This window comes from Molothrus ater, chromosome 7 (genome assembly GCF_012460135.2).
Source record: "Molothrus ater isolate BHLD 08-10-18 breed brown headed cowbird chromosome 7, BPBGC_Mater_1.1, whole genome shotgun sequence".
Lineage (NCBI taxonomy): Eukaryota > Metazoa > Chordata > Aves > Passeriformes > Icteridae > Molothrus > Molothrus ater.
This window is the reverse complement of record NC_050484.2, coordinates 22,621,059-22,644,518: the sequence shown is the minus strand read 5'-3', so window position 1 is coordinate 22,644,518 and position 23,460 is coordinate 22,621,059. Positions and strand designations below refer to the sequence as shown.

General features: G+C 45.9%; 1 protein-coding gene across 1 annotated transcript in view; it reads right to left on the bottom strand.

Annotated features, from left to right (window-relative positions):
* Positions 1-23,460, bottom strand: part of CFAP65 (cilia and flagella associated protein 65) — a 31,964-nt gene that overhangs the window by 7,791 nt on the left and 713 nt on the right. The window contains exons 3-24 of the mRNA XM_036386508.1: positions 23,027-23,181; positions 22,255-22,357; positions 20,648-20,814; positions 19,341-19,541; positions 18,591-18,741; positions 17,268-17,490; positions 16,685-16,950; positions 15,252-15,452; positions 14,475-14,831; positions 13,625-13,762; positions 12,510-12,758; positions 11,865-12,089; positions 11,470-11,622; positions 10,078-10,243; positions 9,391-9,519; positions 8,674-8,899; positions 7,601-7,729; positions 7,144-7,320; positions 6,408-6,474; positions 2,418-2,528; positions 1,444-1,635; positions 530-688 (exon numbers count right to left, since the gene is read on the bottom strand). Coding sequence (XP_036242401.1) covers positions 530-688; positions 1,444-1,635; positions 2,418-2,528; positions 6,408-6,474; positions 7,144-7,320; positions 7,601-7,729; positions 8,674-8,899; positions 9,391-9,519; positions 10,078-10,243; positions 11,470-11,622; positions 11,865-12,089; positions 12,510-12,758; positions 13,625-13,762; positions 14,475-14,831; positions 15,252-15,452; positions 16,685-16,950; positions 17,268-17,490; positions 18,591-18,741; positions 19,341-19,541; positions 20,648-20,814; positions 22,255-22,357; positions 23,027-23,181 — 3,945 coding nt within the window. The remainder of the gene's footprint in view (positions 1-529; positions 689-1,443; positions 1,636-2,417; positions 2,529-6,407; positions 6,475-7,143; positions 7,321-7,600; positions 7,730-8,673; positions 8,900-9,390; positions 9,520-10,077; positions 10,244-11,469; positions 11,623-11,864; positions 12,090-12,509; positions 12,759-13,624; positions 13,763-14,474; positions 14,832-15,251; positions 15,453-16,684; positions 16,951-17,267; positions 17,491-18,590; positions 18,742-19,340; positions 19,542-20,647; positions 20,815-22,254; positions 22,358-23,026; positions 23,182-23,460) is intronic.

Here is a 23,460-nt window from a genome sequence, read left to right as displayed (position 1 = left end):
GGCAGGCCAGCTCCAGCCAGGCCAGACAAGCTCCTGCTGAGCCAGCAGCAGGTCAGACAAGTGCATTCCTCTGCATGTGCCTGAATAGGTGACCATCCTGCAGTCAGCATTCAGGCTATGAATCACCTGAGTTTGGCTGGGAAATGGTGGCAGCCAAGCCCTGACAGAGCACAGCAGGAGTATAATGGTCTTTTTGAGAATGATTTAGGAAAGAAAAAGGTGTTGTAGCTGCACAGAAGAAAGGCAGCTGTGATGGGAGGTAACTTCTAAGAAAAAATTACACAAACAAACCCAAACCTGTTTTTGTTCTAATGGCTGTGGAAGTGACAAGCTGGAAAGAAGACACCTTTCAGCATCCATGAGTTAAGCTCTAAATCACCTGCTGGAAGGGAAATGTCTTGTTCTGTCTCATGGCAAATGAACTCTCCTGCAACACAGACTATTGCAAGATGGGGCCACTTGTATATTTCAGTCTCTCACACATCTCTGGACTGATCATATTGCTCATATCCCACACTTGGACTCTTACCTGCCCAGGCACAGTTAGCCTGGCAGAACCTGGAATGACTGCAGAAGAAAAAAATTGTCTGGATGTGGCAGCCTCTTCTACAACATTTGGATTGTAGCCTACTCCCTGGAAAGTAATCTGGGTCGAGTCACCCTCCAGGATCTGGATGAGAACATCAACCTGCCTCAGACAAGATAAAGGTTTTAAGACCAGAGTCATATTTGGGAGAGATGTACAATAAGCTAGCATACTTGCTAATGGACTGGTCTAAATACACCTCGTGCATGGATAAAGACAAATCCAGTCTCTTTTGCTCTTTCAGGCCTTGGCCTTTCCTGCTAGCCCAGGAAAGCTGGATAAGTAGTCAATTAGCCAGTTACAGTATGAGATGGACAGAGACTACATCTTGGAGCAACGGCTGGAGGTTTAAAGTTAAATTTCTTTATTTATCCATGCACTCACCACAGACTGAAGCAACAATTAGTGCTAGAGCTCTGGCCTTGCCTGCCTGCTGCAGCCCAGGACAGAGGTCTTTGGGAAGGCTGTTTTCAGAAGTTTGCAGCAGCATACACTGCAATGATAGAAGACACTGACTTCAGTCTCTTTGCTGGGAATTTTTGGAGGCCAACAATGAACCACAAATCTGAACAGATACTACTGATATTCCCAGTTACTGTTTGCTACTTGAAAAATAAATACTGGGAGGACTCTGGCTGTGGAAGATATCTCTTCTTGGGAAGAAAAAATTTATGAGACAAATTTATCTGCTCTGTTTCCAGACCAGACCAGCCACTAATTTGCTCTCACAACTCTGCTTCTTAGAGGCATAGAGCTCAATTCAGCAGTAGCATTTCATTACAACCACCAGTAAGAAACCTAAAGAATTTTAGGTCAACAACAGAATCTGTTTCTTTCAGTCATGAGGAGGCTCTTACCGTGTATGTTTTAGCTTCCAGTGGTGAGAAGATCCACCCAATGTGCCCTGATTCACCAGGGGGGATTTCTCCTCTAGGAGTTAGGCAGGCAAACACAGGATGCTGAAAATTCTTCTCCCGTATCTTCATAATGTTGTCCAGCTGAACCTCAAATGTCACGGGCATGGAGCCACCATTGTAGAGTTTATAAATCTGAAGTGAGTCAGAAAGAGCAGTGGTTTTTATACCAGGTACCAGTTAAACTAGTTAATGCTTCCCCAGGGGGCACTGATAAGCATTAATATTTAATTAATCAGCTTATCTCCTAAGAATGAGAAGACCCCATAGTGTCAAGATTTAACACCAAGGCTCTGATAGGCAGCTGTGCTGAAGGTTTATCACCACACATGTACATTGATAAGCAAAGTGCCTCTCAAATGGTGTCCTGTCAGTTCACACTAGGGGAAAATTAATACAGATTAGCTGAAGGGATCATTGTAAAGCGGATTATGTAAATGCAAAAACACTTCTATTAAAGTGCTCTTAATTCAATTCAGACTTGTTCATTTCCCAAGTAAATTAGGCAGAACATAATCAAAGCTGCCTTTTTGCTGAATAAGTGTTTAGGAAGTAAAATTAATTTACTAAAAAACTAATTAGGCTTTATTTCCAGAGTACTTGGAGCAGCTAGGCAAGTTTTCACCCAGATACAATGCAAGAGAATAAGTGAACAGCCCAACACGCCTCATAAGCATTCTGATTACAGAGTGAACACCAAATCTTGTCAAACTGCAGATGGTGAGAAGTACTTTCCCAGCAGCTATTTCCAAACTCTGCCTAGAACTATCCTCAGAGTTCTCTTGTGATGCTTCACTACGGAGGCCATTCCATTTTCTGAGAATTGCCTCAGACACTGCCTGTCTTTGGGACACAGCAGAACTAGCTCCACAGCAGAACTAGCTCCTTGCTGCTGGCTTTGGCTCCAAGATGCTCACCTGTGTGGGGGGGTGGGAGCCCCCCACAGCGATGGGTGCAAAGACGTGCTTGGTGGATGCAAAATGAACGTAGCGCTGGTCGTGTTCCACTGTCACACCACTGAAGGTCAGCTACAGTGGAGAGAAATGCAGTCACTTCCTCACAGGGCCTTGGTCCCATCACTAACATCTGCACAAGGACTCTGAAGTACTTTGCAAATGGAAGGCCACACAGTTACAAACTATAATTGGTAATACCAGGATAGTGTGTCCTACGACAAAAATCACGGAGATGGAGAACCTACTCCAGATTTTCTCTGAAAGGTTCTCTTCTTTTATCAGAAAGACTGTACTTTTCTCTCTGCTATGCCAGCATCAGTGCTTCTATGTGCAAGTGTATGGTGGAAATTGTCCATGAATGAAAGTGTCTGGACTGTACATAGGAGAGTGTGCAGCTCTCACAGCCAAATACTTTGGAAAGACAGGATTTAGGTAAGTAATGGCCTCCTCTTGGAAAGGATCATCTGGATGTACTCTAGAGTGCTCCAAGAATGTGTCTAGCAGCCCAAAATCTAGAAGCAAGTCCAAAAGCGAGAAGATTCCAGCTGAACTAAGTGATCAAATGATGATCAACAAGTATCCTGTTGGCAAAGTAGCCACCAGGCACTCCAAGCAAAGTGGAGAGATTATAGAGCTATTTCACAGAAACGATTTGGCATTCACATAGCTCTTGCATTTTGAGAAAACCACAGTCAGGCTGAAGATGCATTGATGATGCACTGTTTTCTGCAGGATCACTCCAAAGTACCCCTGAGCTGTCTGCTTTGGGGTAGAGGCTGCAAAGCAGCCACCTAGCAATGTATCTGCATGGGCCAACAGGAGCCAAGTTGCTGCAATTCACAGTAATTAAGCCTGAAGCATGGCTATTTTTCAAACATGCTATTTTTCAAGCATGGCTATTTTTTGTTTGAAAAATTGTCGTGTGTAAAACACAAGACAATATTTGCAAAGATAGACACCTGCAGGACATACTGTATCAGCCACTTTAAAAAGAGCAGAGAATGACAACTCCTTTTAAAAAACCCATTCCAGCTCAGATCAATAGGCAAAATGCAGAGGGAAAAAGAACTAAAAATACAAGGTTAGCAAGGTCCCACATGGGATCTTTTCAAAGCACTACATGAGTATTCAGCCTCCTGAGAACCACAGCTTGCCAGATGTAGTGAAAGTAGGAGAAAGACAAAAGATTTGCTGTCAAACTTCAAGGGAAAATGGGATAGTAACCTCCCTGAGTTTTGGGAGTGAAACATCCATTTATACAACTTTGATCAAAAACCCACCTTGCATTTCAACAGACCAGAACTGCTCAAGAAAAACTGTCATCAAGTTTCGATTTGACAGGATATGACATTTAGAGGATTATCAGTTAAAGAGAGACAAATGGAGAAAAGCGAAGACTTGCTGCAATCAATTCTCCTTCTAGAGTGCATAGACTTCATCCCACAGTGAAGACTTAAGATAATAAGAGGGATGCCAGGGGATGCCAGATTCCCCAGGGAGGAGAGCTGCCTGGAGAACACATGCTGCAGGTGATAACACCTCACAATACCAAACCAGCACCTATGAAGTGCAAACACTTGCAGTTTATAAAACCTGTGTGCTCAGGGATTCTCCTTGGGATCCAGCCCTTCTCTCCAGGGAGTTCTGTGAACCAGCCTATCTCAGCCTGCAACACATGAGCTGGCTGGGCTTTTCCTGCTAAAACTGCTGGGGGCTGCAAATTCTGCCTGGCCAACAATCTCAGAGCTCTGAGAACAAGCAGTCTTACAGGTGAAGAGGCAAAAGACAATCTGTGAAAGCATTAGGCAGTGGGAGGCCTTGTTTCTCTGCTGCACAAGGAATTGGAAACACAGAAGTCCTACAGATGTCTCCTCCTACAGCCAGAAGAAATTGCCAATGGGAAATCAGTTCGGGTTAGTCAGAGTACCTATAAATCAGCAGAGGACTAAAAATTGGCCACTGAATGGAGAAGGAATAACAGAGAAGAAGCTTCTCCTGAAAATTAAGTTGGGGAAACAGGGAAGCAGGAGTCTCTGTTGGGGAAACAGAGGAGCAGGAGGTCAAAATCTATCCATGTAGGTAAAGTCATCACAGAAGTGATTTTAAACCCAAAGGAAAAACAGGCATTGGCTTGCAGTTGGCTAACCACACATCTCTGAAGCCAAATAATTTGGAATTTGACAGAGTAACCAAGCAATACCCCAGCTCAATGGGCTCCTTCACTGTTTATTGCTTTTGGAAATTTCCAAAGCTTAACTTTTGGGGTGACACTACAGCATTTGCTTCAGGTTAACATATGCTTAAGGTTAGCATATGCTCTGCATATTTCACCAGAATCCCAGGTGAGGATTTGCTCAGCCCTGGAATGTGAGCATATTTAGGGCAGTTACTGCCCCAGGAGCTGGAAACTCTGTGCACTTCATGCCATGACTGCAAGGAAAGCAGGCACACCGTGCTCAGTCCCTCAGCTGCCCTCCTTGCACAAGAAGTATCTCCCATTCCTACTTTCTGATATCAGCAGTTCAGTCGTGGCACTGCATCTCTGCAGGCTGCAACCACCTGCACTGCTCCATGTCTCTGGACTGGCTTCTACAGCTCCTACTGCCAGAGCTCAAAGGCACCAAGGGACCTTTTCATCCCCAGGGTATCCCACGCTTTTCTAGCCCTTTCTGCAGGGACATCATGACAGAGGGTGGTGGCCTCTGGTAGCCACCAAAGCCACTGGCTATATGGCAAGAGAGGATGTGTGCCCTGTAGGCTTCTGGTGCTCCAAAGCCTCTTCCCTCACTGGCCAACTCTTCCCCACAGTCACTCTCAGGATTGTGCCAGGCAGGCAGAGCACAGGGAGCCTGTCCAAGGGCTTTGAGGGAAGGCACAGTTAAGCCACTGTTTGAACAGCTTGGTCAAAGGGTTGGATTTTCAGCTGACAACAGTCCTGAAAGAAAAGAAAAATAAAAGAGATATGTGAACACAATGGTCTCATAGGAAACTTCAGAGACAGACAGGAAGGCTCAGCCGGGCATGAGTGGTGCCTGGCAGAGAACAAGGTGACTTTGACTCTAACTGACAGTTTGAGAGAGGGGAGAGAGAGAAATTAGTTCCAAGCCTGAGGAGATGCTCAGGGAAAACACACCACAGATCAGCTCTGGGATGCTTTAGAAAGCAGTCGAGCAGGAAGAATGAGAAAGAATCTCCTGTATCATTGGTAGGAGAAGTAAGTGGGTGGACAAAGGCTGCAGCCAACCAGGAACCCAGGGACAATCTTCTGGGCTTGGGGAAGGAGCTGACCCTGTAACCCCAGAGGTGGAGGATGCTCTGCCACTCTGTGCATTCCCAAACTACCATCACAGCAGGTGATGGTGGTATATTTGGAGAAAAGCATATTCCAGGGGGGGTTGTAGAGATGGAGAGATTCAGGAAAGCTGCGTAAGAGAGAAGCAGGATGGGCTGCAGATCTGAACTCCAGGAACTGCATGGAACAACTCACAGTGAGGCAGATGAAATGAGGGGAGGCATGCACAGGAATCCTGACCATAAGTTACATCAGAGTGTGGAAAACATGCAGGGACCGTAAAACCTGGGAAGGCTGTTTTGGACTTGGAGTTGTCTTGAAGGAAGAAGCAATTCTGCATTACTGACATTAATAAAATACAAAGGTTAATAATAAATAAATAAATAATAGTGCTCTTGATGAAGAATCCAGCAGATGCAACATCCAAGGGCCATTCTGCCAGTGCACTGCCCACATCGCTCTGTGCTGGAACCACAAGTTTGTCAGAACATTGTTTTTATGTCTCTGCTTGGCCCTCTCTTGCTGCCTGGCTAGTGCAAATTCCAGGGGAAGGCCACAGCCCCCTGTACACTATGCAGATTCTGGGGAAAACACCTATTAATTCAGTTTCTACCTGCTGTTGTTCAGCAAATGGAAGGAAGGGACACCTGCTATCTTACCAGAATCTCATGGCCATAGGAAATCTTCAGCAGGACAGGGAGGCGATCATTGCCAATGAAATCATGTCTAGCAGTGAAAGAGGAGAGAGAGGAAAACAGTAGATATCAACCTTGTGCCCAGGATAACAGAGTCAGAGTCACACAGAACATTAGAGACAATTCACTTCCCAGCTAAAGAGTCACTGCTGCGTAAGGGCCGCGGGGAGGTGGGGGGAACCCAGCGGTGTTGGGTGGGAATGAGTGATACAATGTTGATTTTAGTCATACACCTGTTTAGGGACCTAAGTTTTTAGGCCAACAAAATGCCAGAACTTCTCAGATATGGTCTGCTTTGAGAGGGGAAGCATTCAGCTTTCTTCATACCTTCTACAGGCATGCAAGGGCTAGCAGCTCTAGCTGATGACAAAAAAAATATTATTACATAATCAAAAGCGCAGAAGTGCAGCATCTTGTTCATCTCTTCAACTGTCAGGTCAAGGCAGACCAGTGTCCCCAGCATGTCACACTAAATGCCTTTTGCTCTGCAGTGTTAAAGGACATCAAAACATCCTCCTGAGGAAGACCAGCTCTGTGGGGTCCAGAAACTGGACATGTTCAGGAACTTTTTACTTGCCCAGCCTCTGCTGAGGAACGTATGATGAGGAAGGAAAATCTGGCATGGAAACTCAGGGGACTGATGGCATGTGTTGTTCTGGCACACAGCATGAAGCTCTGAAGAACAGGTTCTTTTCATCACCTGTGTGAGAGCTGGACAGATTCCTCCTGCCCTGGAAGAAGTGTTCCTGACTTTGGGGAAACACTGAAGAGCTGGTTATCCTGAATTCTCATCTGGTGCAGCTCCTGGGGGGTAAAGTCAACATCTTCTGCCCAGCGCTCTATGTCCATCTTCTGATCAGAAGGAAACAAGAAGGCCCTAGGGAACCAATCAGCTGGTCAGCAACAAGGATATGCAGCTTCCCCAGGGCTATGGTCACATACTCAATCCAAATGGGCTTAGCCCACCTGGTGGCCACATCACATTTCATCAGGTCTGATCTGGATCTCCCTGATTGCTTTCCCAGCTAGACTCATCAACAGATCTCAGCTGCAGCTGTACCTACAAAACCCCCCTATTAACCTTCAAATTTCTCACAGCCCTTTGAGCACTTCCAGACCCCCAAAAAGAAGGCTGAGCTCCAGTGAGCACTGCTTACCAGTCCACAGGTACCACACCCTTGTTCTCCAGCAGAAGCATCACACTGGTAGGCTGTGAGCCTACCGGGGCAGACCCAAAGTCAAAATCCAGCAGGAGAGGGGTATACACTGGAGGGATCAAGCATGTGCTGGTCACAGGAAAGAAAGAAGATATTTAACTGAAACAGGAGGAAGGATCATCAGGGCATGACAGGGGAAAGGTCATTCCACACTGGCTGTCTTCCTTATAATTCTTGTCTGACCTTATGTTCTTGACCCTTTTGAGAGAAAGGACACTGGGCATAAGGCAGACCTGATCTTCTTTTCAAAATCTTTTATGTATGTCTAATGAAAGTGAGTGACATAAGAGAGTCCTGCTTAGCCTGAAGTCTCTCTTTAGCTCCTCAGTGTAAGGAAGTCACTGACATACTGGAGCAGGCCTAATGGAGGGCCACTAAAATGGCTGAGAGCTGGAGCACATTGGCCAAGCTGGATGGGGCTCTGAGCAACTTGGTCTAGTGGAAGGCATCCCTGCCCATGGCAGAAGGGTTGGAATGAGATGATCTTTAAGGTCCCTTCCAATTCAAACCATTCAATGATTACAAGGATGGACAAAAGGACCTGGATTTGTTCAGCCTTATGAAGCAATGGGTCAGGGATGGCAACTGCACAAGTTGCAATACAAGATATTCTGATGAGATACTAAGGAAAGGGTTTTCACCATGGAAATGGTTAAACAGGAGCTCAGACAAGCTGTGGTTTCTCCATTCTCAGAGATATTCAGCACTGAATATTCAGATATTTAGAACTAAATAAGGTCTGGGGCAATCTGATCTATATGTCCCTGCTTTGAGCAAGGGGCTACACAAGAGACTTTTGGAGGTTATTGCAATTAAATTATTCTCTCTCTCTGTGGCTCCTTTCAAGGGAGCTTAAGCAGAAAAGTGGAAGTGAGCAACTGCCTGCAGCAGTTAGGATGGAAAAACAGGGTGCCACGCAGCAAGGAGCTACAACACATTCCAATAAGCCACAGCATCTCTGTCTGGCTCATGCAAGGGACTCAAAGATCCACTAAGCCATTTCCTCATCTCACCTGTGCCTTGTGGGGACTTTGTAGGTGAGCTCGCCAGGAGTTGGGTCTCGCTCCAAGTATTCATTCAGTGTGTCCAAGGAGAAGAGCTTCCAGATGTGCATCTTGCTGTTACGCCTGGCAGTCCCTGTTGTACAAGCGTCTGTGATGCACAAAGTTGGGTAGACGCCTGTTGCTACAATGCGGCAGAGGAACTCCTCCTTCTCTTTAGCACTTGCAAGATCTGCAGCTTGGGGGAGAAAGAAACACCAAAAAGTAGTCATGTACCATTAAGGGGCTGCTGCCTGGGTCATTCTGACTGCAGCAAAGAGGAAAGAGACCCTACCAAGAACAATGAAAGAATGGGCATTGTACATAGTCTTTTGTTTGGCAGCTTCTCAAAACCCCTAAACCACCGACTTCTAGTTGTATCTTGACTTCTGCATTTAGACATCACCAAAAGACTATGAATGGGATCCTTTTCAGTGCATTTACACAATTTAGTTTTGCACTATGTGAGGAAAACTTTTTTTGATTTAAACCTACAGTCCAAACATTTTATGAAGTGCCCCTTGTTTTCACACTGAAAAATCACAAACAGTTATTTATATCTTGTGTTCCCCTTTCATTCAAATGACATTACATTTTTCACCTTCCAAGCTGAAAACTCCTTGTCTTGCCAGTCTCTTCTTTTACAAACACTGTCCCCCATCTCTGAACACCCCAAAACATCCATCTCACCTCTGGGTGCGAAAATATCATATCTGATTTTCCAGGTGTATTGCAGCCGACGGGCTGGCCTTACTTTTATTCCGACAGAAACTTTTGATCTTGCAGGAATTGTTCCTCTGGAATGTTCCAGCTCTAGAGCTGTAGGATACAAGAGGTGGTATGGGCTCTTGGCATTATTGTCTTTTACACCACACATGTTGTGGCACACAGATCCCTAAGTCTACCTGCACCCTAGCCACTGCCACCCCTTGCCTAATAGTTAGGATTAGCTTCAAGTGCTGAACTTGAGATTCCCAGACTACAACTGTAGGCAGCTTACTGGGAGTACCCAGATTGCCTCTGGCCAGCAAAGAGCAGGGAACTTCCCAACTGGAGGTCCTCTAGAAAGGCAACTAAGAGCTGAGCGCCAACATTTCTTCTGGTAAGGTCCTTTATTTAACTTCCTCCTCTGCTGGGAAATTGTATCTTATTTCAAGGTCCAGATTGGTCTAACTTCAATTGTCAGACTCTGGATTATGCTTTTTCCAGCAAGATAGAAAAGTCACGTCCTATACAAAGGGGCAGACAACTTAAGGTTTGAGAGAATCAGTGCAAGCCAACCAGCAAGCAGTCCAACCTCCAAGTTAATTCTAGATTGGTTTTGGAGAAAAGAGAGGAAAACTAAGGTCCTGTCCCATATTAATGCCTTTACAGTACCCAGTAGATCGCTGCGAACCTCCTCAGGGTCATGGGGCCCTGTGAAGAGTTGCTCCACACTGAGGATGTAATTCAGAGTACAGATCCCATCATTTAGCAGTACAATGCTGTAGCTTTTCTGATCACCAACCAGAACATTTCCAAGGTCCAGATAGTCGTTTTGTGCCTGGAATACAAACCCACCATGCTAAGGTCACTTTAACATGTCAAGCATAGTGGTTGAGTGTAGCCACCACTTATGTCACCACATGCTGATCCCTTGGCACATGGCCCATACAGTGCAGTGCAAAGGACTCCCTGCTTTGTGTAGGACCTGGCATGCCCTGGGAGATAGAATTGTTAAGGTTAGAAAAGATCGCTAAAATCTTAGACACTGTTAATGCCACCACTAAATCATGTCCCTGAGTACACATTTTTAAATACTTCCAAGAATGATGACTCAACCACTTCATTGGGCAGCCCATTCCAATGAGTGACAACCCCTTTCCTGAAGAAATTTTTCCAAGCATCCAATCTAAACCTCCCCTGATGCAATTCTAAGTCATTTACTCTTGCCCTATTGCTTATTACTCAGAAGAAGAGACCAACACCCACTTTGCTACAAACTCCTTTCAGGTGGTTGAAGCACAATAAAATGTGGAACAGGTCTGTGAGGGACTCAATCCTCCTCCAAATGCTTTCTCTACTGTTTTTTAGGCTGTTTGCTGGGTAGGATGTAGCATATTCAGGGCTGTGAGAACACTAGCTGGCCAGCTGCACTTGAGTCACAGCTGAGAGATTTTTGCTGGCCCTTTTGTGACTGCTTAAAGAGTGCCCCTCTCTTTTGGCTCGTTGAGACTCACATACAATTTATGATGACTATGTACCTCAAAGACATTATCACCCATCAATCAACATGATTGACATTGGGCAATGACTTTCAAAGTATTATTTTATTTACCTCTGGTTTGTTAAGAAACCTGACAAAAAATGAAAGTGGCTGCACAGATCTGCAGATAACAGGAGGAAAGCCACATGGAGGTGTACTGGCTATGCTACTTTAAAAGGTCCACTACACTTAGAAATCAGACTAACAGCAAAACAAATGGAGAAGGAGAACAGACAGAATGAGAGAACCGTGATTCCCAAGTAGTCAAATGGCTTGCTTGGTTTAGTCTGGAACAGAGCAATCCCAGAGGATTTGTTAAGGCTGTATTTGAACTGGGAGGACATTTACAACATGTTGCCATTAGGCCACTAAAATGTGTACTGTCATTTACACTGAAAACAGTGTCTGGGAATTTTGCTGTGAATCCTTATTGGCTGCTTCCAGTACAGGGAAAAGGGAAAGTCCAACACCCCCATCCCTCCCTGATCTCCCCTACTAGTACTCAGTGGGCCCCTGTTCCTTACCCTGATGGTGCCCAGTGCCCCTTCTCCAATGACCCGTAAGACATAATGGACATCTGTGGGAGACACGGGCTCTGAGCTTTTCCACTTCACAAACACCATAGCTCGCAGCACATACTTGGTTTCATTGTCAGGAGTAAAAGTCCATGCCTGAGCCTGCAATCACAAGAGGGAAGAGTGTCCACAGGAGCTTCAGTCCAGAAATAAACCCAAACATCTCAACAATTGCATTTAATGCACAGTCCCTTCCTCCATTGTAACTAACCTAGTTCTCTACAGACATACCACCTCCATCTACATCAAAGATTCACACTGGGAATGAACATCCAGACATTCAAAGCCAGGCTGAGGTTGTGTTGTAGAGAGCAAACTACAACTTTCGTAGAATTTGAACTTACCAGGGCTTCATAGGGCTGGAGGATCCCTGCAGCAGGGCTGACAGACAGGATCTTCCTGTCTGACTGACGGATCCTCCATGTGAAAACCATGGGTAGCCTTGTGCAGTTTTTAATGGTGTACATTCGTGTAAAGGAGGTCCCTATCTGGAGAGGCTTGAAGTAGAGAATTCCATCACCTTCTAAGAGCAAAAGAAGGGACTGTCCACAACTCTGGAGAACAATCTCCTGTGGAATTAAGAGAAAAAGTAACAGACATTAGCTAGAAGTCTCAGCTACCTCTGGAGGAACCTTACAAAGATGTTGCTCCTTCCGAGAGAGAAGCAAGAAAAATCTGGATCTTAATAAGGAGGGGAAGGGCTTTAGGCTGTGCGTCAAGTCAGGTCCTTAGCATAATACAGTGTATTCCAAGAGATGGAAATGTAAGGAACAAGGGGTACAGGATGTTTGGCACCACAAAGCCCTTTTTTCTGCAATGTTGACTCCATATTAAATCTTGAAAATATTCTTTTGTTCCTATTTCCAAAGAGAAAAATCTAAACTAACCACTAGGAGATGTAATAAGCATCCCAGTGCAAATCACTATGAAAAGGGAAGACTACAAGGGAACAAAACTTTGCTCACCATCTTCCACTTCCCTCTCCTTACCTTGGTGTATGCAGGATAAGAGTTCAGCTCCAAAGACAGGACATGCTGCTGCAAGACTGTTGTAACTGGGTGAGTGGAGAGAAGGAAAATCTGGTGGCCTCCTGGAATGACGTGTCCTAAGCTGGGCTTGACCAAAACAGAGGGACAGTCTTCAGTATGGTTCACATTGAAGGTTATCAAAGAGGTGCTCGTGTTGGACAACAGCATGCTGCAGTAGGTATCAGTGTCACAAACCACAGGAGGAAAAGTCTGGTGGAAACAAACAAAAAAGGTTGCTTTCACTGGGTTTAAAAACCAGCTTAAAGAAAAAGTTTTCACTATATTTAATTCCAGGTTCCAATAAGCACTATCCTGAGTCTATGGAGAACTTTCTAACTGCTTCTTTTCAAGGAAAGAAATTAAACCACCTAAGGGTACACAAATGATGGTCTTTTCCCTTGCCATAGTGGCCCTCTTGGGCTCATGGGACTGGTGAACCTATTTTCCATCATGCCATGCTTTATGCCCATCCAGTAAGCGAGCTGCTTGTTGATGCTTGCAGTTTCTGCATGGATAGTGACATCCTGGGTGAAGAATTCCAGCAGGGTAGAATTTGCTCTACTTCATGCACATCAAATAAAGGCTGCATGGCCTAGATTAGCTGAGGAGATTTCATAAGAGGTTCTCAAGACTATTCTTATGCCTTAGGATCAGATCTCCCTTAACCTCATAGGAAAAACACCTTACTGTGTTTTTCAGGAAACAGGAAGAGAGAGAGAGAGAGAACCTTCCCCTCTATCTTACAACCACTTCTCTTTCATGAGGATTCTGTTTGCCCAAGTGCATGCAGTTTTTGAGGCTCCTGGGCTCCCCTTGTTAGTGCCTATGTCCACCTAAACAGAAAAGAAGGTGATCCCAACAGCTTTTCTCTCACAGCTAATGAGATGGTTGGTACAGCTGACATGGTGGAGGGTGGGAAGCTAATGCAGGAGAAACAGCATACTATTGTACCAGAGCAGGAGCCTCCACACCATCAGAAACCACCAAAGACACATCTCAGTGCAATGGGAGACAAAGTAAAGAATTCAGAACACTGAGTGTCTCTGCAAAGATCCGAAGGTCAATCAGTTACACACTTTGGGGACATCCAGGATGTACTGTGGAATGATGTGCTCCTGTTCTGCTTCATATGTGTGTGCTCTCAGCCTCACAGTCAGGCACCACGACGGGCAGATGGTGGCATCATCCTCAATGTTGTTGTAGTGTCTCATCACCTGCAGACACACAAGGGACAACACAGTGTGTGCAGGAAGGGAGTGTGGCAAGGTGCCTTCACAGAATCACAGATTAGTCTGTGTTGGAAGAGACCAAGTGCACATACTACCTCAAGCAGCTGCTTGTTCTATGACAACCCTGGGGCTAAGGAATTAACATTTTCAGGGAAGAAGGACTGACCAGTGCCAGATGAGAAACAGGTGACAAATGCTAACTTTCACTTACCAGGACATTTCTGGGTGCTAAATCTCCTGTAACTGCAGACTCGTGTAACATGAATCCCATGTCACTTGGGAGAAGAGAGACAGTGCCCAGCAGCTTTACGTGTGGAGGGCCAGACACAAAGATCAAGTTCTTACCCATCACCCAGGCCACAATAACCATTCTTGTGCAGGCTCACATCTACACTAATAGTGCAGTAATTCATAGTAATTCCTCCTTCAGTGAGGTGTACCATGCTTCATGTTTCTTAGGGGTAAGAGCAAGTGTGGCTGTGCAAGTGCATGAGCTGTGACTTGTTCTGTCATTTCTCTGCCAGGACACGGGTGAAAGAGAAACTTTAACCCAACAGTGTATCAAAGCAGTGGCCAAAAGAGTTAATAGAGGTGCTAGTTTTATAGGGTTTAAACTGAATTTTAACTCCCCTGAAATACTTTATTCTGAAAAAAGTTGCTTGTTAGGTCATCTCTAGTCTTAGTAATTCCTACTAACCTTATAAACAGCAAAACCTTCCAGCTCTGCTGCATAAAGACTGTTGACCTGAGTGGGCCTGCAAAAGACATGGAAGGTTGAAGACTTCAATGGTGCCACGTCACAGATTTCAGGGCGCACATGGAAGGCACTGTCATGGTTTGGAGTCCAGGCAACAATGATATTTCCTTTGGTGTGGTTGGTCACACAGAGAGAAAGAGATTTTTGTGGTGGCATGCAGCATCCAAAATCATACTCCCTGGGGCTGACACTAACATGAGCAGGAAACAAGGCCAGGTCGCTGTTTTCACCATTGTCAAAATATTCAGCCATGGCATTGGGTTCAAAGTATTCCTTGGGCGGCTGCTCCTCAGAAATCTACAGGATGGAAATATCTCAGTATGAGTAGGGAAAGTGTGCCTGTGGGAGACACCAGGTGCTGCTTGCCTTCATGAGCAAGAGAGCACTTCAGCAAGATGCACTTCAGCAAGAATTCCTAGGACAGTTCAAAGTCTAGGCTTCAAGGAGGCTTCTGTTTGTAAGCCTTAATCTGAAACTAAAGAGGAAGCAGAAAATGACCCCATGATTGAGTTAAAGCCAGAAAGAAGCTGAATTAGGGTAAAAAGCCAGCTGAAAAAGATAGTGTTGGTGTGTGCTGGGAACATCAACAGCAGAAATACTAAAGAAATCAGTCTGGCACTTGCAAGGCCTTCTAGATATGTCTTCTGTACAACAGATACCCAGCATACATAGAGAAGAGCTGAAAGTGTCCTAGATTCCAGGTAGAGCAGCTCATACCTCAGGGGGCAGCATGAGAGCTCCCTTTTCATCCATCTGCAACTTCTCATTCTTCAGCATTTCGCTCAGGATATCAGGGGGGTAGAAGGTCAGTCCCCTCACCATGTTGGTTCGGTACCAGGAGAGGTGTCTTTTCTGAAGGGTGGGTGGCTTAGCTGTGTCTGAATGGCAGGTACCAAAAAAGTCCACATACAGGGGTTCCTGGGAAAACACAACACAGGACAATAAGAAATAAACTGTCCTGTGATTGCTTTGAGAGTTTCACCATACCAGTATCTCACTTCCAAAACCATGCTGGGAAAGGCTTAGCGGCTGCAGTTTTAGGCTGCCATTTACTTTATGTCTCAATGTGACACAAGAACTTTCTTGAAACTGGAGTTAAAATTGAAGGCACTCAGTGCACAGCCATGCAGCTAAAGTTAGGAGAGAGACCTAAACAGACAAGAGCCACAGAGGGTGCACCTCACCCTATCTGCAGACATTACTGACTGTCCACATCCTATTGCTGATAGGAACCTGCACCATGGGGATTCTGCTTAACAAGAGTCCAGGTCCTGCACTTGGGTCACAATAACCCCAGGCAGCATTACAAGCTTGGGGCAGAGTGGTTGGAAAACTGCTCATCAGAAAAGCACCTGTGGGTGATGGCTGACAACAGCTGAACATAAGCCAGTGTGTGCTTGGGTAGTCAAGAAGGTCAAGGGCATCCTGGCTTTTATCAAAAACAGTGTGGCAAGCAGGACCAGGACAGTGATTGTCCCCCTGATCTCAGCAGTTGTGAGACTGTGTCTTGACTACTATGCTCAGTTTTGTGCCCCTCAGTACAAGAACACAATGAGGAGCTGAAGCATGTCCAGAGAAGGGCAATGAAGACGGTGAAGGGTCTGGGAAGGGTCTGGAGCACAAGTCTTCTGAGGAATGGCAGAGGGAGTTGGGGCTGTTTAGCCTGGAAAAAAAAAAAAAGGCTAAGGGGGAATTTTATTGCTCTCTACAACTACCTGAAAGGTAGGTGTAGCTATGTGGGGGCTGGTCTCTTCTCCCAGGTAAGAAGTGATAGGACAAGAGGAAATGACCTCAAGTTGTGTTTGGGCAGTGATTAGATTGGATAATGGGAAAAATTTGTTCACCAAAATGGTTGTCACCCCAGGCTGCCCAGGGATGTAGTTGAATCATCATCCCTGGAGGTATTTAAAAGGCATGCAGATGTGGCACTTGGGGACATGGTTAGTGGTGGACTTGGCAGTGCTGGGTTAATGGTTAGACTCAATGATCTTAGATGTCTTTTCCAAACTTAACGACTCTATGACAGCTCTCAATGAAAATGCAGTGGGAAGAGATTTGCAGGGATTACTGAGACAGGCCAGTCCTGTTGGATTGCACTGAAGATGCCTCTAAAGTATCACAGCAATGAAACTACCCTTTGCCTCCCATACCTGGTAGTGGACGAGGCACGCGACTCTGCGGTGGTAGGTCATGGGGTGGGTAGGTCGGAAGTTGACCTTCAGCGTCAGTGTTGTTGTGCCCTCCAAGACTCCACAGGGGCGATCCAAGGAGAAGACACTCCCTTTGCAATCAATATCAAACTGATAATAGGCTGGGACATCGGACGTGTTGCTGATTTTCAGTGTCCGCATCAAACTTTCTCCAAGATTGATCCAGTCAAAGCTCACAGAATGCTGGTGCAGGGACACGGAAGGACCTAGCACAACATGCAAGATAAGATCCTGGACCTGTCATAGCTGTTTCTTCCAACATGTCACAAGACACTACTGCGCTTAACTGACATTCCCGAACAGATTCAACTCTTCAGCAAACCTACTGGTCCTAGCAAACAGTTGGACATTCACTTGAAACAGTCAAGCAAGTATAAATCCCAAACAGTACACCAGGGACAGCCAGATCCCAGCAGGAGTTTAGTCTGTGACTTCAGGCTATGATAACTTCAAGCCCTTCCCCAAGCACTAACCTTTTCCCTCCAGAGAAGCTGACAGGGAGAAATGGGAAAGGCTTTGGTACCTTTACATGAGCCAACCACTTTTAGAACAGTCTTCAAGTGGCATCCAGCAGATGTGATAGTGAAATAGTCAGTACTGTGCTCTCCTACTACTTGGGGCTGAAACCGTATGCACAAGAGCAGCTTCCCTTTGGCAGGGACAACGTCACCAGACGCATTACAGGAGAAAACATAACCACAAAGCAGAGGGTCTTCTGCTCGTTCTATTGTACATGGTGCATCAACCTACAAGTAGAAAAGAAACAGGTTAACAAAGAAGCCAACATGACCCAGGATGGCTCTGAATGAAGGACACTAATCAGGTAAGAACTGCAGTTTTCAGCAGTGCTGAACACCACCAAGAACACCAAGGCCACCACAGAACCACTGTGCAGCAAACCTCTGCCATTTTGTTCTGATGGAGAATGGGTGGCAACTCAAGCAACTCAGGCTCCCTCAACATGCTCAGAAAGCAGCAGGCTGCAGCTGAACTCCCGGTGATCTCCGGGGTTGGAGTGCCCCTCCTGCTAGGTGGAAAGATGGCTCAAGGTGTCCCTAGGGGACAAAATAGTGTAAATGACTGCTGCGACCAGGGGAACATGCAGGCAGGTAACTTATTTCCCTCTATCCACAGTTCCAGCTTGTTTATGGGTCTTCTTTTCCCAAAAAAAACAAAGCTGGTGCTCTGGCACCTTACTCAAGACCCTTTTAAAAGCTGTCCTGATCCTTGCCTGGCAATGCTGAGCACCCCTGCAGTGTGAATAATAACAGTACAAAAATGAGTGTGTCTTTTCCACTCCCAAGCTGCAGGGCCTGTGGAGGAGTCAGCACTGCTGTCATCTATGTCAGCAGTCTCTGAGTACATCCATCACTTGAGAGGCTGGGAAGGGCTGAGCTGGCAATAGTAACAAGGTGCTCAAATCCATTTGACTTTTTGAACAATTCACTGGGCTGCATTCCACAGAGGGCAGCAGAAGATCCATCAGTTGCCTGGGACACACACACACATCAATTTGAGACTGACACAACTGCCACACAGGATTGATTAACTTGTCCAGGGTGGGCAGGAGAGCTGCAGGGTGCAAAGGACATGGTGATCTGGACCAAGTACAGAAGGGAAGCAGGGGGAAACTGCAATACCACGCTGCAAATGGCCAAGTTGCTAGCACTGTAGCTGGGAGGCAAGGGTGAATGGCATGGCTGGTAGGGGAAGGCTCATCACCTCTGCTTCACTCACACTTAGGTTATTTTCGCGGCATTAAGGGAGATAGACAAGACCACATATCCCAGGGAAATGTGTCAGCTTGCCAGCTTCTCACAAGAAGTCAATCTCCCTCTCCCCATACCACAGACACGTTGAAGATTTCCACAGACTTCTCCACAACTGTCCCCACTGGTACTGATCCAAAACACAGGACATCTTGAAACTTTCCAGGCTTCTTTCCTGTCACACTCACACACAGGCAGGGGTATTTGGCTGTTAAAGAGAATAGTATACTGCATTAGGAAAGACAGGTGGAACCTCTACTCTTGAACATTCAACACTCAACTGGACAAGGTCTGAAGAACCTCAGATAACTCTGAAGTTAGATCTACCTTCAAAGTTGGCCCTGCTTTGAACCAAATAAACTTCCTTCTCCCTAATTTACTGGACTTGCTAATGAAATTATTGCTTATTTTAGCTTGCATCCAGAAAGGTTTAGAAATTTCCCTCTGCTTCTCTGTCTAGCAGGGATAGACAGGAGACACTGAGTGCAGACAAAGCCAGGAGTTTGCGGAGGCTTTTTCCAGTGAATTCCTCTCATTTCTTCCCCTCTGTCAACTCAGACAGGCCTTAGAAATGCTGTTTTGGCCAAAACATGCCACAGGGCATATTGGACCCTCTGTCTCTTCAGATAACACTTCCAAATTGGCAAAAGTACACTAGAGAATTCCACAGGCCACTTTCAAACTGTGGGCTTCACTTGCTCTCACTGGGTTGAGCCAAGTGTGGCCGAGCCTCAGAGTGCAGGCCCTCCCTGTATCCCTGTGGAACACTATTCCAGAGTAAGGGGCAATACACATTTCTTTGAGTGTTAAATGCAAGAAAGACTCACCCAGGGCTTTTAGCACTGATTGTCCTCTTTTGTTTAACTTCACCTCCAAACCAGCACGTTGCTGTTGCATAATGCACCCCAGCCACCTCGGGCTTGAAGATCACCTTGACCAAGCACTTAGCACCTGGGTTCAGTGTGCCACACTCAGGACTAATGAAGAAAGGACTTGATGTCTCCCATTCAAAGATGCTAACGAGATCACTAGGAAATGGAGATACATTTTTAGCAGATCAGTGGATCATTTGCTGCCTGTGCAATCATGCATAGGATGGGCCTTTCCCAATAGGTTATTCAGTTAGGATGTGAAGCAACCAGTGCTGAATGGAAGAATCCCAAATGCAGCTGGACAAATATGTGATGCTGTGAAGAAATTTGTCTCTAGTCTCTGTTCTGCTCACACTTTAAAGAATCTTAGTTATTACAGCTAAGAACTTTATTAATGACCATAAGGTGATAGCAAGCAAATCAGCTCCACAATTAAATATTTGCTTTCCTTGTATCTAAATTTGCAGCTACTTAATTTAAATGACTATTTGTTCCTCTGTTATATGCTCAGGTGAGAAAAGAGGATTGAGCCATTTCCCTAATACCTTATTCAATTTTCCAGAACCCCATTTCCTTGTTTGATTTCTGCAAAGAACATGATACGCCATCAGCTTTTTCTATTTTATTGATCTAAGCTGTGTGCTGCTTACCATCCTTATCCTCCAACATCCTGGGCCTATCATTTGTAGCAAATTATTTCTCCAAGTGGAGACTGAAACACCTGAAATGGCTGGAATCACTTGGCTGGAAGTACACCTCCTCCTTGCCTGGGAGGAGGTGTACTTCCAGCCAACTGCATTCCTTTCTACAGTACTGTCCTTCCTCATTAAAATAGGACAAACCTTGGTAACTGGGAGCATCCTTGCATCCTTTCTCCTAAATGACTAAAATGTTTCCAGCTGGTAGCTCATCTCTCCCTGTTCATGCTGGGCAGGTTGCCTTTGGTTAAACAGAAGCCCAAGCCTCTCCAGTGAATGTGGGATGTTCTGTGCTTGTTCCCCCCTAGTTCCTGTGCACGAATGGTTCTCAGCATATGCTGGCAACAAACAGATGTGAGATGCCAAGATGTGCCCACAATGACCTGAACTACCATTCTGCTGCCCTTTCTGCCAATACCTTAGGGAAGGCAGTGTTGCCTCTTGTTAAGGCAGCCAGCAGAACTAATAACCACTGGAATGAGCTGCATTCACTGGAGAGTCCAAAAAAGTGGCAAAATACCTGAGAAAACAGAAGGAGTGTCTGCTTAGCCACCTGTCACTCACCCAACGTTGCAGACAGGAAACACCGCCTCTGTAGCACTGTGGGTAGCACAGACAGGCAACTGGACAGCGGCCGGCATGGACAGACAGCAGCGTGGAAGCATAGCCTGCAGGCTAACAGAGAACTCACCCTCAGCTTTCATAAAGAGGATGTTGTCTTCATAGTCCCTCTGCACAGAAGAGCAAAGGGAGACAGCAGTTAGATGGAATCCACCTTGCAGGTGCTGCAGCTCCGCCCATGAATACCTGTCACCTGCACCACTGCAAGTGTTGGGGAAAAAACTGTTGGCAACAGAGGCACCAGTGGAGGCCTCTGTGCAGGACAGAGAGCATATGAATCACTCAGAAAGGGCAGGCAGTGTGGAAGGTACTCAGGCATACTCCTCTGGCACGGAACACACAAATACTCCCATGAAGAGCAGTTGAAGGCCACATTAGTTTCACCCGGTTTGTTTCAAGGCAGATGGATTTCTTTCAGTATTTTCAAGATCCAAATTCAGCTGAACTGAAGCATGTACAGCTTTTCTTTGAGCTCCATGAGCACAGAAGTATCAATCTTTGATTAAATGCTTTGTCAGCTAGAGATCCAAGCAGATAACACAACTTAAAGATGCAGCATTGACAGCACTATGTAGAATACAGAAATAGCCTCAGGACATCTGCTAACAAGGCAAGATACAAAGAATTGAAAGATAGGTGTTTTCTATGCTTCCCATTTGTCACCCTCCTGAGTAACACTTATACAGGTAAGGAGAGACCTTGGACACGGCAGCACACACAGTCCTTGCTCTCTCTCAGAAAGGCAGCCTCCTGTTCTAGTGATTGATGTGCTGCAGACAAACTATTCACTGAAAATGGAACAAGGCCAGCAGCTTATTTCATAAAGGGAACACTGAACAGTCATCAGAAAATCATGATACTAAGACAGCAGGGTGCTGGGAATCTGTCCAATGACCATGCTCTATGGCTAGGACAGAGGTACACATCAAAGACACACAGCTATGGACAAGAGCCAGAGATCAACACTCGGAGCCAAGACAGACACTACAAACAACCTGAAAAATAAGAAAAGGGTCTGGATATAAAGAACCATTGCTGTTTAAAATAAAGCTTACAGAAACACCCTCCATCCAAAAGAAGGGCGGCCCCTGACATATCCCTTAGAAAACAGGTAGCCCTTGAATGTAGAGGCGTTGGAATCTCCTGTGGGAAGGCAGAAAGTGAGCTCCTCAACCCAAGGTTCTGCACTAAAACCACCCAGATGTGTTTCGTTGGGATCAAACCAGTGTGGACATCTTAAGAACTTTATCTTACTGAGTTGAAAGGCAGAAGTAGTACATGAAAAACTGGGAGTAATACTTTTTGTGAGGATTCCTCTCATAATTACTGGCAAACTCTGCAGAGAAGTCAGGGATTAGGGCTCCCTCAGGTAATGAAGATGTGGAGAGATCAAGAAGGCCATTCTGCCCACTCCTTCTATGCTGGAATTTCCCAAGGACTCATGCATTCGAGTGAGAACAAATCAGAAAGGACAAGAGAGGCAGAGGCCCACTGCTGTCCCCCAGAGTGCAGCCTGAGCACTGAGGGCAGTTGTGATGTTGCTGCTTTACCTTTTCACTGGGCCGGAAAACGACGGGCAGGCTCACAGACATCCCGGGGTTCAGAGTGATCGGCTGCGGGAAAACAGTGAGGAAGAATGGCGTGGAAGGAGCCCTAGACAACAAAATCAAAACAAGAGATTTTGTCTGAGGGTGGGCAGCTTAAGTGAGCAGAAAAGAGAATAAATAACCAATACCTCCAGACCCCACAATTTAGAAGCAATTTACACACTGGACCCCAGGGTACTTTGGCAGCAAAACAGTAGAGAGGGACAGAACCCAGGTGTCCTGAAAACCTATTCCCAGCTCGAAGCACCCACCCCTTCCTTGAACAATGTTTTATGTTTTCAGGACATGCAGTATGAGCACACCACACAGGGCAGACACATTTGAGTTTCAGAGCAGGGAGGGTCGCAGGGACTGCTGGAATGGCTCAGCACCCAGAGGGACCCCGGGAGCAATGGTTTTAGGTCACACTAGTGACTGGCTGGCATACATCCACAATTAAAATCTCACTAGACTGGAAATGCCTCACAGACAGAAGTATCAGCAAAACAGAATTTAAAACAAGGCATTTCATTTAACAGACTTCTGCCTGTGTTTCTGAATTAGCAGGTTTCTGTCCTGCTACGTAAGGGTGCACCCATTGTCTCCTGCACAGCACTCAAGGGGAGAGAGGGAAGGTGAATCTGAGAAAAGGTGCAAATGTAACTGATACAGCAGGAGGAGTGAGGATGCAGAGAGAGCATGAGGAGTACAAAGGACAAACAAACTTCCCACGCACCTGTAACTCAGCTTCTGGGCTTTCCTGTGAACATTTTTCAAGGTCAGGTGTTTGATCACCTCTTTTCCAAGTTTCCAGTCATGCCAACTGAGTGTTTCAGGCACCTCAATGCCCCAGAATATGACTTTCCTCTTCTTTGCCTCTCTTGGAGACACCTTAGGGAGTAGCAGTTTGGGAGGAAGGGAGGAGAAATCACTTAAACAGCCCTTTCTCTACGCTAAGGGTTTCTGACTGGCAACAGACGAGAGGAGCCACCCTGCGGCAAAACTCCAGGAATATCCAAAAGCCCTGCTCCGGGGTCCTGAGAGGACACCTCCTGGCCACAGCCCAAACAGCAGATGCTAAAAAGTGTGATGAAGGGCAGTTTTTATGTTTCTCCTCTCCCTGCCTGCCAGACAATCCACCCAAGTCAGTAGCACTCTTTGCTCCTCCGC